General features: G+C 41.7%; 1 protein-coding gene across 1 annotated transcript in view; it reads right to left on the bottom strand.

Annotated features, from left to right (window-relative positions):
• Window positions 1-14,506, bottom strand: part of SLC35F3 (solute carrier family 35 member F3) — a gene marked incomplete at its 5' end in the record, with an annotated part of 49,884 nt that extends 35,378 nt beyond the window's left edge. The window contains one exon of the mRNA XM_010166756.2: window positions 14,182-14,506. Within this exon, the coding sequence (XP_010165058.2) occupies window positions 14,182-14,506 (325 nt within the window). The remainder of the gene's footprint in view (window positions 1-14,181) is intronic.
• Between the last annotated feature and the right edge of the window lie 290 nt (window positions 14,507-14,796).

Here is a 14,796-nt window from a genome sequence, read left to right as displayed (position 1 = left end):
TCTCCTGATCTGCAGAACACTGTATGAAGACTGTCAAAAGTAAACCAGCCTGTTACCCCTCTGGGATACCTCTGCTCTTGCAAGGTAAAGGGGCTCAGCATGTGCATATATACGCACATATGTATACACACATACATATTTACATATATACACACATACATTATGTACGCAACCATAAGGAGACATTTCCAACAGCTTTCACTACTGATTCACCACTCATTCCAACTGAGTCATTACAGTTTCACCACAGTCTTCAGTAAGAGTAGAGAATCCAGCAGCAGAACCTCAAAAATGCTACCCAAAATATCCTGACTCCTCACAGAGTCTCAGTAACAGAGTTATTCAGAGTCACAGTGCCCTGCAATATCCCTATCCAACCCCCTTGATGTACACAACACAAAATCTAGTTCGTTTTACTGTAACTGTTAAATTTGGCTCTGTCAATACCACACCTACACAACCAGAATAAAGAGCTTCAGTGGTTGGGCTGAAACCTTTCTCAAAACTTCGTGCTCTGTGATGAAATTGAGAGAGAGCAGTTACTCAACAAGCTTAAGCCCCTGACAGAGAAAAAAATGTACTGAACAGTAGCTCATATTGTTACTAATTTTAGTGTCGTGTATGAATTTCTTTTCAGATTGTTCCCCAGAAGTGTGACAAGAGCAGCAATGTGGTTTCAGCCTCTGAGGTGGAACTATTTGTTCAGAAAACTGGCAAAGGCCATGTCTGTTTTGCTACCCTACTTTCTTCTGGCTCCCTAGCAGCAAGAGTGCCACTCCTCTGGCAGAGCACTGTTAGCGCAGCGAAGAGATCTGAAGAACCTCACCAACGCAGGTGTGCAAAGCACCTCTGAGGTGCACAGGGCTCTGGGTGGCTGGGGACGCTGGCTTAGTTATCTGCTAGGGTTGCTGACTACCTTCCCAGTGCTGGAGAGCTAGTCAGCTTTGCTATGCGCATGCTGGGGCTACCCAAGAGGTACAGCCTGCTGAAATCTCACTACAGCACCAAGGATTTATGAGCTGAAGAGCTGCAGGGCAAGCTGACTGTTGGGGAGGCAAGTGGCTCTTTTGCTGAAGGGATCCCACAGCAGGAACGGCAGCTCCTCCATTCGCGCGTAAAGACCAGTGGCACACAGTGGCAGAAAGCAGGTGATCCTGTCATCTAGCTGGAAACATTTTCCACCCCACTGTAAATAATCCGTGCTTGTTCATTTAGTTGGGCTGAGCTCGAAAGAGCAGCTCTAGTCACTGCACGAGAGCATGGGAGAGGCATCAGATGTGTTGCAAAGACTGTAAGGCAGCTATTAGGAGTCAGTCAGGCATACTGAGGATAATGGAGATATCAGCGTGATTTGTATCAAGTCTAATGGAAAAAAACATTAATTAACTCTTGGAGAAGCATAAGATAACAAAGTTGCATCAACAAATCTTGTCTAGTCACTGCTGTTTGTGTCTTTAATTACCAGAAAAAGGGAGCACACCAGAACCTGGGAGCAGTTACAAACCACAACCCTGTGGAGGAGGGATTGAGCAGGTAAGCATGCCCTTAAACCAGGGCACGTCTTTCAAGCATGGATGGACCATGTTCAAAGCTTCGAGTGAGCTGAGTCTGTGCTAATGAGCTTATCTGAAGGAGCAGGTTAGATCAGCCATGATAAACCTAATTAGATGGGTTTTCATTTCACCTGCTGCTGCCAGTCCTGTAATATCCTCAGCGTGTCTGTGTTTGTGAGGATGGATCTGCTCAGGCTTTGCCTCTGAGAGAGAAGAGAGGCTCCTGAGGAGGGGAAGCATCTGCTGGAAGCCACATGTAGATGTTTATGCCTGTTTGCAGGACGGGGCACCATTTCTCAGCCCTTTTGTGGATCTGACCCTATGACAAGCCCTGCCCCTCAAGAAGGACCACCATTCAGCATCACTGGAAATCAGTACTGGCACCCCTAAACTCCAGTGATTTAGTTAAATTAATTATTAAAGATATAGAAAATAACACTAGCAAGGAATCAGCTGGGTTTGCTGATTACTCTCTTTGAATTTGATTCAAAAATGTTGCTGGAGAGCTGGGACCCAATTTCAGGTGACTTACACTACTCCAGACTCTCATCTTCACCAAGCCCAGGGCTGCATCGACAGGAGATAATTTTGGTTTGAAACGAGTGTAAACGAATTGAGTTTGGCTCATGGGGTGAGGACTGGATAACATGATGACACAAGGGCTTTATAAACATTTATTATTCAAAATCTCTTCTGCAAACGTGAATACGCCTAGGCAATTATCTCACTTTAGCTACAGATGGGCAATTTTGATGCAATTATTATGCACCTTCAGTACTACAAAGCTTTCAGAGCCATTCCTTTTGAAAACATCTGAATTCAACAGAATGACAAAACTAATGAACTACTGCATCTTTTTCCTGTCAGCTGCACAACATCTAATAGGTGCCATCAGCATGCTTCATGCGGAAGAGCTGCATGGTCATGCCTGTTAGCCCAAAGGCATGCAAACACCAAACGCCTGCTGAAGGCAAACCCATCTGTAGCCTTCAGTAGCTGAGTTACTTGAGGAAGGATGACTTGCCTTTGCGCATTCGGATCATGACATTCGATTGATTCCAGGACATTGTTTGTCATCTCTCTTTCAAGTTTCCCTAATGAGATGTTTCTACATGTGCCTAAAATCCAGGGTTATTTACTGTTCTGCACTAGACAAAGGCTTTTTGGGTAATGAGACTCCAGATACCAGCAGCATAATAGTGGAAAGTGTCTGAAGCCACATTGACAAAGAGAACAGTTTGTTTTTAGCACAATTGCGCCAGAGGAAACACACTTGTCTCCAGTTTCTCAAAACTACTTGTCTCTGGTTTCTTGCAGCAAACACATCCGGGAAGCCAGCTGTTATTTTTTCTGGAATCCTTAAAACAAAACAAAGTTCAAGAAATATAAAACAGCAGACAACATTTTGCAACTTGCCAGCCGAAAGTGAGGCCCACAATTAACTGTACATATAACTGGTAAGATTTTCAAAAGGAGTGTCCTCATTGTGACTCTGGTTTACCTAAAAATAAAGCCAATTCGATGCTCACTTTTGAAAAGATCCCAAGTAAATATATTTAAGTTTGGTAAATTTTACTTGTACATTCATTCATGTTAAGAAACAAATCTGTTAAGACATTAAATAGCTGCTGCTGATAGGTTTAAATCTTCCCTAGATGCTCCTGAGTGACTTGTCTGGACCCCTGTAACCTGGATGGCTCCGTGGCTGCTGAGCTCTGGAATATCCCACGCTAAGAACCTGCAGCCAGCCCCAGGACTCAATACATTAGCAATACTACACTAAGCACACTGTCCATTAAAATCACGTAGGATTTACTGATTTAGCTTAGCTTGCAGAAGAGCTCAAAGAACTATTGTTCACGTGACTGTTAACATTTTCGCCAAGCTCACACAGTCTGCTCTCACAACAGACCACATTTGCCCCTCCACCTCCAAATCCCAAGCATACACTAACTACTCTTTCAGGCTCCTCTTGTTTTTCAGACTCCTGACAGCTCAGTTGCACACCATTAGAAAGCTCCTCCCTTGTTTCAAACACCTCACTCACTCTGTTTGATGCTACCTAGCTCTTTCCTCACCTTCTCCAATCCATACATGATTTATCTGACATTTATCATAGCCCCCTACAGTTATTCCTTTTACATGATGAAGAGTACACTTCTACTAAAAAAGCTATGTGGAAGCTAGCAAGGCAGAAAGTAATGGCATTATAGGAATTACCTGGAACTACAGGAGAGCACAGTTGTTTAAGTTATTTGAAAAGTCTATGAAATCAATAGAACTCTTTGTTAAATGCTATACGACTTTCAGAGAGTTAGCCTCAATTGGTAAAAATTTCATGAGGAAGTGCAGGTCTGCAGGTACATTAATGGAAGGCAGCTGAGTATTTGGCTGTATGTCAGTGTATACTCTTCTGCGATACTAGTTTCAACATTAAGTTTTTCTACTTCAGTTTTCCAGAATTGAAATACACTTTTTAAAAAATAATATGGGGGAGCAGGCTGAATTTCAGCCTGGTCAAAGCCTGAGTTCTCCTCCAAAAGAAGGAAAGACAAAACACATCTAAATAGTTATTAACTTGATATTTTGAATATTCACCAAGTCAGACCCTTCTCTCATAGTAGTCAGCATGCTGTCATGAGACTCAGTGGAGCTGTGCTAGCTACAGTCAAGTGCTGACTGGGCCCATCGTATTTAATATAGAGAACTTAATGAAATACTGAAAATGCTAGATGAAAATTTGCTTGATTATTAAAAATAAGGTAAGCAGAAACACTTTATAGTGGGTTAATGTATTTTTTAAAAAAATTTAATGGTTAAATAAAAATAAATCAAATCCTCAGGCTTTGAATCAACATGTTATTGCCTGAGGACAGACAAATACTTAAGGTGGCTCTGGCAAAAAGGGGCAAACAGCAGCAGAATGGGTACCATTCATGCCAATGCATTCTGGTACGTTAAATTTTGGGGTATCTAGAGACAACACATTAAAAAATGCAATAAAGTACACATAAATTTAAATAAAACTAGCTGTGTCTCATTCAGTGTCTGCAGATCACTAACCATTATAAAAATAAAAAAGTAGATATAATGTGGTTCTGCACTGAGCAGGTTGGACAAGAGACCTCCCTCCCCAGGTTCTCAGCAGCCAGAATTACTCCATGTTTCTATGACCTGATATTCAGGATATCATGGTGACATGGTCTAACAACAGCACCATTTGTTAGATGGTGAAAAGATCAGACAGCATTACAGAGCTGTAGCTTAATTTTTATCCTAGGTACCATGAAGAAGTACTGAAAGTAGAGGTGCAATTCTCACTACTTTCTAGTATGCTATTTAATAGGAGAACTTTTCACACCTGAAGAATTATCTTTCTGTACTTGGAAATCTGTATGTACTCCAGTTGAAAGCATAATAAGCCAGACTACTGAAGAAAGATGCATTTTCAGTAGAGAAAAAGCAGGATACAATTTGCAGTTGGCCTGGCTGGGCTCTACAACAGATGTGGTGAAGAGAATTAAGTTAAAAAACCCCAGAATTTTGGTGAAGCAAAACATTTTTTTTAGATGCAGTGCAAGGGCAAATGCCAGATGACATAGAGGAATATAGTTCTGTAGCGAATGAACCTGGGCTCATACCATCCAAGGGTGCCCAGCGTTAGTAATGTACTACACTAAGGTTAATACTGCTCTGTCACTGAAGGGACATTCACGATGATTTGAGATCCCTGGTGTTTAACATTTATGTCTGCTGAAAGACAAGAGGGATGCCATCCTTCAGTAAGGTTTATAGAGGCCCACTTCCCCTGTGGGAGTCTGAACATTTCACTGAGGCAGTGGAAGGTTTTCAAAAATATAAAGGAAACGTTGCAGCAGTCTCTAAGTGCTCGTGAAATAAGCAGCTTCAGTAAACTCGTAAACAGCCCCCCAGTCCCAAAGAGAAGGAACGTGATTTATAAATTAACAAACCATGAGCAACCGACACCAGCTCCACATGGGGAAGCGCTCACTTGGAGATACGAGGAACAGGGAACAGATGAGGCAGCCACAGTGGACTTGGTTAGTGTAGGCTTGCTGAAGACAAGAGCCCCCAATGATATGGCAATGACTGTAAGGTCATAAAGTAAATTGGGCTCTTTCCTTTAAACTCACTGAGTTTGAGCCCTGATCCCAGGGACTGACAAACAGACCAACGGAAGTGTTGTTTCTTTTCTACAGCTAGGCTGAAGAGAAGCAGTCTTCACTAAATGCCATCCAAAGCAGGTGAACAAGGTAACAAACCCCGATTTTGTTTGTCTTCGCCATTTTGGATTTTCTCTAGCAGAAAGCTACTGTTTGGAAAGGTGTCTTAGCACTGGAAAACACAGAAATGATTGTACATGGGTGTGTGAGTACATATACAAATCTGTCTGCCCATCAGCTCATATCTTACCATTGTTTCCTTCAAAAAACCCCATGGATATTCAGAGACAACATTATGTTGCTGCTTGACAGGGTTTTTCAATTTATGATGCCCTGTTCATATACCTGTGTGGCTGCCAGCCTTTACCTTTGGCTACTTCTCCCTTTTTACCAGCTATAACTTTGACTAACAAGCAAGGGTGGCCGGCTCCCACAGACCCAGACTGAACAGCATCTTCAGCCAGGTACTTGTGCATTTATATGAGGCTGCCTTTTCATAAAAACACAAACAATCCTGGGAAATCTGGACATGGTCCATAACCACTAGGCAGCTGGACAAAAAGGTTTTTTCCACTTCTGTAGTACTGCCAGCCTCCAACACTTCTCACTGTATCATCCGTCTTTATTGAGAGCTGTTAATTATAGCTACAAAGTCTGTTGCCATACAGGCACTTTCCTTTTTTAAAACAGCTTTAAAGGTAGTTGCCTTCAAGATATTTTGACACAGATCTGGGATGAAAAAAACAAAACAAAGGCAGAATTCCTTATCACTCCTTCCTGAGTTTTGTTGTTGTTGTTGCTGCTGATGTAAACACCATGGTAGAACCTGTCTATGACAGTCCCCGTTCAATGAGTTTGTGCACTGAGTTTCAAGGTACCTGATATCATGACCAAGGTAAAACACTTTCTGCAAAAAGACCAGCTATGAACTCTGTCTTCTTCCATGTTATGATGAGTGGAAAAACAGCATATTCATGCTTACCTCAGCTTTTTGCTTCTTTCCCCACACAGTAAACATGATCACACACTATCTTCCTGGTCCCTTTTTTCCTTTGCCAGACATAAAATGCAGTTACTTTTCTGTTTGTGCATGCAGGTCAGGCCTGGAGGCAGGGAAGGGAGGAGATGACCTCTGAGGTGCCTTCTGCCTGGTTTGCTTTGGTTCCACAGTCTCAGTCAGTGCAGAGAGATCAGCATCAAGATCAGTATAGGTGGATTTGTTCTGGAGGTCTTCTGAGAAAAGCCCTAGCAGTGTGGAAGCTTGGCTGCTTGCTTTACTAACCAGAGGAAGAGCCAATTAATGAAATGTAGTTTAACTACTGACCAGAGATCATTCAGTGCTGCTTTAAGCAAAAGTCATTACATAAACAGATTGTTTCATAGCACATGTCCTGTCTTCAGGTAACAAGAACAATTACTTCTCTTTCTAGTCCTTGCCTCAAGTACCATTACCTCATAGGAGGCATATAATGTAATTATTTTAGAGCATCTGTTCAAGTCACAGCAGAGAAGACAAAAGTAATGGAACAACAAGACAAAATTACAGGACACCACTTAATTCAATCATCCTTGGAAGGATTTTGCAAACCAGGCTCAAGATTAAGCAATGTATGTTTCTCCTGATCAGGTAGTACCCAATTTTTATTCTCCATTAGCATTCCACAAAGGTCCAAAAGCCCAGAACACGTGATCCTCAACAGATGAAGGATCTTCAGATTAAGGGAAAGCCTTTCACCAGGCATGAATGTTAAGCTCTTTTCAGAACGTTACAGTCTGAAAAGCAAACACAATCTCCAAGTATAAACTGGGAGGCTAAATTAGAAAGAATTGGTTTCCTAAAGAAAGAACCACGACTATTTTCTCACAGAAGCTAAGACACGAGCTCTCCAAGGCAGTGTGAGCTACTGAATAGAAGTAATTAGTAAACCAGACAAACAGAAGTTTAAAAAAATTCTCTTAAAGGTGTTTTCAGGAGATGGAAAAGCTCAGGTAGGTTTAGAAAGGGAGGTAAATGCCACCTTATGTTTCTGAGGCACATATGCAGACTTCACATTGTGAGAGCTACCTCCAGAGAAGTGAGTACTCAGGCATTAATTTTGGGGCATTCTGCCAGTCACTCACATCATCAGCCCAGTTTAAGTACTAGGTTCCTACAACATACATTTGAGGAGCAGGAAAAGCTACCACCTTTAACATGGGTCTGGGAGCAGTTTTTTAAGCTTTTCAATGGAAAACATCAAGAGGAGTGCCACCTAACTTTGGGATGGTTGAGAGCTCCTATGAACAGCTAAAGTTTGGCAAACAGACTTTCTCTTTCTCCTCAGCCTTTGCTGCTATTTACCTTACGTGTCTCCTCCTTCCTGCCTCATGTTTGTGTCTCCTCTGCAGGTGCTCTCCCTGTGCATTTTAGGAGGAAACTGGGCGTACAGCTCCAAGCCAGCAGTGTTGGAATATGCAGTGTGGCACTGAGAAGCCAGCTGTGGCAGATTTCCTTGCTAATCTAACCCCTAGTACTGTCTTCATTGTGTAGAAAAGACTTACATGAACAGGAAGATAATCTAGAAACACTGCGGAGCTGGAGAACTACTTATTTTCTCAAGAACAGGCACCCTGTAGAGCACAAGTTTGACAGCTAGCTAAACAATTTTTGTTTTTAAACTTTCAAGAGCCACAAAGAGCGAGAAACTGTGACATTAATCTTTAATCACCTAAAAAAAGGAGGATCCTAAAGAAGCAACTGAAATGACAATTTACATTATAATCTGGCAATAATGCAGCAAAGCTGTATTATGTCAAGACAAAAGCGAGAAGCCACCTTCAGAACTGCTGTGGGGTGACACACCCCTAGCCCACGTCACATGGGGACACATGGTATTTTCAAAAGGAAGGAGGCAGCAGCTACCATAAGTTTCATCAGGAAGAGGTAATTACTTAATTTTGAGAAACAGAGGTTAACAACAGCATCACCATGGGGTTTGTGGCTTCTGCTTCAGCTGAGCTAAGCCCAAATGAATGCTCCATGCCTGAGCTTAACTCTATATGCAGAGAAGGTTGGACATCCAACAGACACGCACCAGTGCTGCCCCTGCCACAAATAATCACATTGTTCCAGCAGAAGGTTTCACTGCTACTGCTACTTGTTAATAGTACAATTTGGCCTTGTCTTCAGGTAGAACCCCTGGAAGAAAAATGCAGATTCAGTGGAAACAGTCTGAGAAGTGATACTGTGGCCTATCAATAACACATCACCAACAACAGTTCAGACACCTGCAGGAGAGACACGGATGACCATGATAAACCTCTTGCACAATATCCACATCTTTTAATTAATTGCTTTGATACCAATCACAAAGGGAAATCCTGGCAGGCTGCTGTAGAGATCAAACTGATTTAATTTGCAGTTACTCCTGGCTTTCATCTATCTAACTTGGGTTAGAATGAGACGCTAAATCTTTTAATTTCAAGGGTTCTTTTTGTTCTTTTTTTTTTTTTTTTTCCCCAACAAGCTAGTGGGGACTTGAATTGTAAAGTGATTTTATTTTGAGGAACACAAAGTAAATAGGTGTTATTTTAAGGCTAATGTACGGAATTAGGCAAATAGAGTTTATAAACTGAAGTTTTTTGAAGGAAAACAAGCTTCATTGGGTGGCATTTGCTGAAAACATTTGTATTCATCACGTCTTGATGCCTTTGTAGCTTATTTATGACACTGTTAATGCTATCTGCTTTGGTGGTGAAGCTCTCACCTAAGTAGTAATATAAATCAGTAGGATGCCAAAGGTTAACCACACTGCAACATTTTAATACTGATGGGTAAGAGAGACTCATGAATACAAAATGCTGAAAATCAATAGTAAAAAAGCATCGAGTCGCTCCAAATCAGGCTCTGATCTTCTTCCCCCTTAAGAGTTTTATCATGGCCAGAGGGTTTGTTACCAGCACTGCAAGGCCGGGTTCTCTGCCTGCTGCAGAAGAGGAGGGCAGTGCCAATGGTGCAGCCTTTTGTATGAGTCAGGATCAAACTAATGGACTCAACTCCTGGAATTACTGCAGATGCCAGGCTAGTGCCTTGTCTCCTCCATGCTAGCAGAAATAAATTTGAAACACATTTAGAAAGTGGCCCACATTGTCCTGGACATCAGGTGAAGTTATGGTGCTGATAATTTCTGGCCACTGAAGAGCTAAGTCTCAATTCTAAGCCCATATGCAGGTAAATCAAAAGTGACTCTTGTGAAGTTAATATGCTGGTAAATCACCGTGAGATCTACTACATTAGTCCTCTATCACCATTGCCCCCAGTATTTTGGTTCTGTTTCAAATAAATAACTGTATTTACCCACAACTTTCTTCTTTCTTTTCAAAGAAAAATCTCCAATTCTGAAAGACTAGTGGCAGCTGATTTGTGGGCAGTATAGAGAAAAAACTCTGATTCAGTGAAAAAGAACATGTTGAAATATGGTCAAATGTGGTTGTAGATCGGTGCAGGTATGTGCAACGGTGTTTTCATTCACCCAACACATCAGCTCTAGTCAAGGTTATGGAAGATATTTAGTTTTAGCTTCTTGTGTTTTCTTGAGCTCTAATGCTTTATGAAATAAAAATCAAGATCTAAATGATAAACAAATAAATAAATAATCATGCAAACCATTCTGGAAAGTCCTGCCCTTTCCTTCTCAAAAAATCATTAGATAAGACCATACCATCAAAATAAACAAGCTTTCTGAGGTATTCTCCTGCTAAAATATGAACACAATCCTCCATTATTCTTCCAGTTGGCACACACAGAGTGAATCTTTATAAAAGGTGTGTTTTGTCCTGCTTAGAGATACGCAAAGCTAAGCAATATCTTACACAGAGTTTAATTTAATCTTTCATGTAGCCAGGGAGCTTTAAGCTCTAGTGCTTTTAATTTATGCTACCTCATAAATTAATAATGTAGGTATGACAGAGGGTAGCGCATCAGATTAAATGTGTTGTTTTATAAAGCAATTTGGAAGCAAAAAGTATGAAGCCAAAAAGAAGTAGTCTTAAATGATCCATTAAGCACACAAATCATTACATGTGTTATTTCTGGACTGGACAGTGGTTGAAATGAATGACAATTTAGTTACTGTAATTTTATTTTAAGCTAGTGAGCACTTGCACAAGAAGTAAGAGAGTGGCGCTGACGCTGGTGTGCTCTTCTGTGGCCTTCCAGAGCTCTCTGCATCACTCCCCATGCATGTGGTCCTGTGCCAAGGGCGGGTGGCATCCTTGGTAGCTAACACGGGACAAGTCCTCCCTGAGCGGTCTACGCTTGGGCACAACTCTGGCATTTGGTGGAGCTGCACAGGGAGCCTAGAGCAGTTTGGACATGAATAACTGAGTCTTGGTTTGCCTTGAAGAGTGACTCTCTCCCTGTGCTGAAGATACAACCGATAGTCTAGTTCAGCTTAAATAGAAAGTTCCTTACTATGCACTATGGGTCAATCAGAAATCCTTAATACTTTACACTATGGCCTAATACTCAAAATCTTTTAAAGAAACTGAATAAACCTGCTCTTAAATTTAATGTGCTACTATAGCATTTTGGTGCCAAATTTATTACAATTATACATGCTATAAAATCTGTGCAGCTTTAAACTGGTTTGTGTCCATGACAGGTATGTTCTTCTGTGAAACTACAAACCATATATATTAATATATATACAGCATAGTGTGTGTGTGTATATATATATATATACTGGTATAATACAATAGGAATTTAAACTCATAATAAACCATATAATCTGTGTAGGAGAGACTCTGTATTTATTCACTGTTCCTACATGTTATGATCCCTCTTCTGTATATTTTTCCCTAGTGGTTGCTGTTCCTTACTGGTTCCTCTCTAGCTGCACGGCAGGGTACCCCAAAACATGCCTGCTGGCTCAGGCCCCGCCAAGCCGCCCACCGAGGAAGGGGAGGTGTGAAGGCACTGCCTGTGCCATGGTGCGAGGAGGCTGAGCTGCCCAGCCCTGCTGAGAGGAGGTGGCTGTGCAGGTGTCCTTGGGGAGCTTTGCTGCCAAAAACATTAGGTGCCTGTGGATTATAGCAACCTGTGTAGGCAAGATCTGAGAATTCCTTCCTTTACTACCTCATTGCTAAGGTGACTTAGATGTCGTATTTCCATCTTCTCCCACTACCACCTTTTCATTTATCTCATTGCAAATTCCTGCCAGAGAGCTTAGATAGTATATAAAACATAAATGAAGGTGATGGATAAAAGAAGCAGCAAGTGATTCAGCAAGTTGCCTGTTAGTTCCAGGTCAGAACTGTCTTATTTTAACTACCCAGAAGCCCATGCAATGTCTCCCTAATATGTCCAACTGTGCCTGGAATACAAGCTTTCCTGAAGATGGTGATGCCTCATATAGAGCTGCAGAGCCGCTGTATTTGTCTCTCTCTCTATATATGCATATATATAAAATATGCAAAAGGGGGAATAATTAAGACAGGATGCTGGAACTCAACACTTGGGTTTTCAGATGTACGTGCATGTGACATCTCATCCATAATGGAGCAGGCAGATGAACAGCAACTCTTTTTATAGTAACTCTTAGTGCAGGACCACTGAAAGGTCCCAGTGTAGACAGTGGACATGCTGAAGCAGACGGTACAGCAAACAGACGGTAAGGAACAGTCCTCCCTCTGAAGGACAGTCTCATCCAAATGAACAGAAAGTACAAGAAAATCAGAGGTCTGCAGTGACTTGCTCAAAACCACTAAACAAATCAGCAGCAAAGCTAGGAACCAAAGCTCTTTCTCCAAATGCCCAAGTCTACCCTAACACCAAGAAAAAAACTCAGTAAATTAACCCTAATCAACCTGCTGGTCAGACACACAAATGCATGTTCTTCACTAAGCCTGCTGCAAGCTTACTTATAATGAGGTCCCCTGCATCCCAAACAGGCTGCAGGGCTTGCACCTGCTCTTCAACTCAGCCATCATTTAATTAAATAGAAAACATAAAACTAACAACCATATCAATTAACTGCAGCAACAAAGAGTATAATGCTCTGGTTTTAACCCCAGGGATCTGGCAAACCACAACTGCTCACCCCAGAATTCAGCAGTATTTAAAACATTATCTGAGAGCAGCTGGGAAGACAAATACGTAAAAACCAAAGAAATGAAAAGGTAGTTGTTTTGGGCTAACATTTGTTATTGTTTTTAGATTAAACTGTTGCTTTCTCTAACCTCCATACTTCTCTCACCTCTGAAGCAACCATGTTTGCTGTGGAGGAAACAGCAAATACAAACTGAAGATTGAAGTGCAGGAAACATGGCATCTTATGAAAATGACTTTAAAACTTATGGATACTGCTCTAGGACCTGCAGTGAACAATGAAATTCCTTTATCTGCAGCCCCTGAGCAATTTAGAAGATGAAGAAACTGTAATGATGGCTAAGCAGCAAAATTCATAATCTTAATCCTAGTCATCTGAGGTAAAGCATTTCCCAAATACCCCTGGTTTCTTAGATTTTTCCTGTAGTAAGTTTCCACCTCGCTGTTGCACAGCTGGAAGGTGAGAAATGTGTACTTCTTACTGTTTACTTTCTGAGCTACTTCATTAAAAGGCTGTGAGCCCCACTGTGTAACAGAAGGGGAAAACGTTGTTCACATCCTTCCATGTATCGGGGAAGCTCTCTGATGGGAGACATCTTGATGACTGAGTCATCCCATCTGTCCCAGACACCTCTCAAGCCAAAACGAGATGAGATGAAGGAGTGCTCACCAAGAGGCAGTCCTTCAAGCAGCCAGAGCATCCCCAGCCCCTCATGGAGGACGAGCACCCAGGGTTTTCCATGAGCGCTTAGGGCTTTGTGGGTTTGGCTTGCTGTAAAGACAAGGTGTGCTGAAGACAAAGTGCTGCCTTTGGTTATGACTGCTCTTCCTCCCGGAAATAAACACAACAGATCCAGTTTAACTGGGATCAGAGCTTGGCCTTCAGTGTCAGGGGCATAATGCCAGGAAAATACTGCAATACTTTTTACTTGGCTATTCAAAGCACTGCACTAGTCCTGAGTTTGGAAAATAAAAGCTTACTTAGCTTACTCAGAGATTGCCATAAAAGTTAGCTGTGGGTAGAGGAAGAAGATATTAATAAAAAAAATCATGTTCATGGAGGTTTGAACAGAAAACTCTTGAGACGTAATTGCAGAAAATGTGGACTTTCATTACATGACTTGTATGTATTGGAAATAAACCTGGATTTCTTACTGTCAGAGTGAAATCACATTAAGATTAATAACATACCACCTAGCACAGGACAGAGAATGAAGTCAAAACATCCTTTAACAAACCTGGAGAGGAAAGCAAACACAAGTTTGATTTAACTGACTGATCTGAATAAAATGTCTGCCAGAGATAAAGCAGCATGCAAGAGCCACAGCAGGAAAAAAAAAAAAAAAAGCTCCCATACCTGTATCTTTGCTTTGGAGACTGTTTTTCAGCTGACTTAAAAACATGTCCAAGATAATACAAAGGAAAGAATAAAAAGTTCCAGTTTGTTGCAAACCATGTTAGAGTGAAGGGTGCATCGAATTTCTTAAAGGTCAGTTTTGCTAGCTGGGTTGAACCTGACCAGGAGGAGCAGACGCCCAGGACCACGGCCACACCCCAGAAAATCTTCTTGAGTTGCGTCACGGAGCATTTCCAGCAACAGCGGTTCACCCTTCCACCGCCTTCCACCCCGGCTTGCATCTGTGCTTCAGCTGGGGCTGGAGACTCCCGGGAGCGCTCATCCCCTGGGGAGAAGAAAACACAAAGCTTACTAAGGAAACCCAGCCTGCACTTCAGTTTTCAAATCCTAGGCCCTTCTGAAGTCATGTGGAGCTTTGCCAGCAAAAAAACCCCCCACCAGATCTTGCCACAAAATGTCCTTCGTTTTTAGATCATTGCAAAGCCTCTGGTTCAACTGAGGCATAATTACAATGCAAATAATAATTACCTCTAGATTTAGGAGCCACTGCATAAAAGGGAAAGGAAAATTACATGTTGCTTTGATGTACGTAGAAAGACTTAACACACCACTTAA

Source organism: Antrostomus carolinensis, unplaced genomic scaffold, assembly GCF_000700745.2.
Source record: "Antrostomus carolinensis isolate BGI_N321 unplaced genomic scaffold, ASM70074v2 scaffold14064, whole genome shotgun sequence".
NCBI classification, from domain to species: domain Eukaryota; kingdom Metazoa; phylum Chordata; class Aves; order Caprimulgiformes; family Caprimulgidae; genus Antrostomus; species Antrostomus carolinensis.
This window is presented reverse-complemented; position numbering and strand designations above follow the sequence as displayed.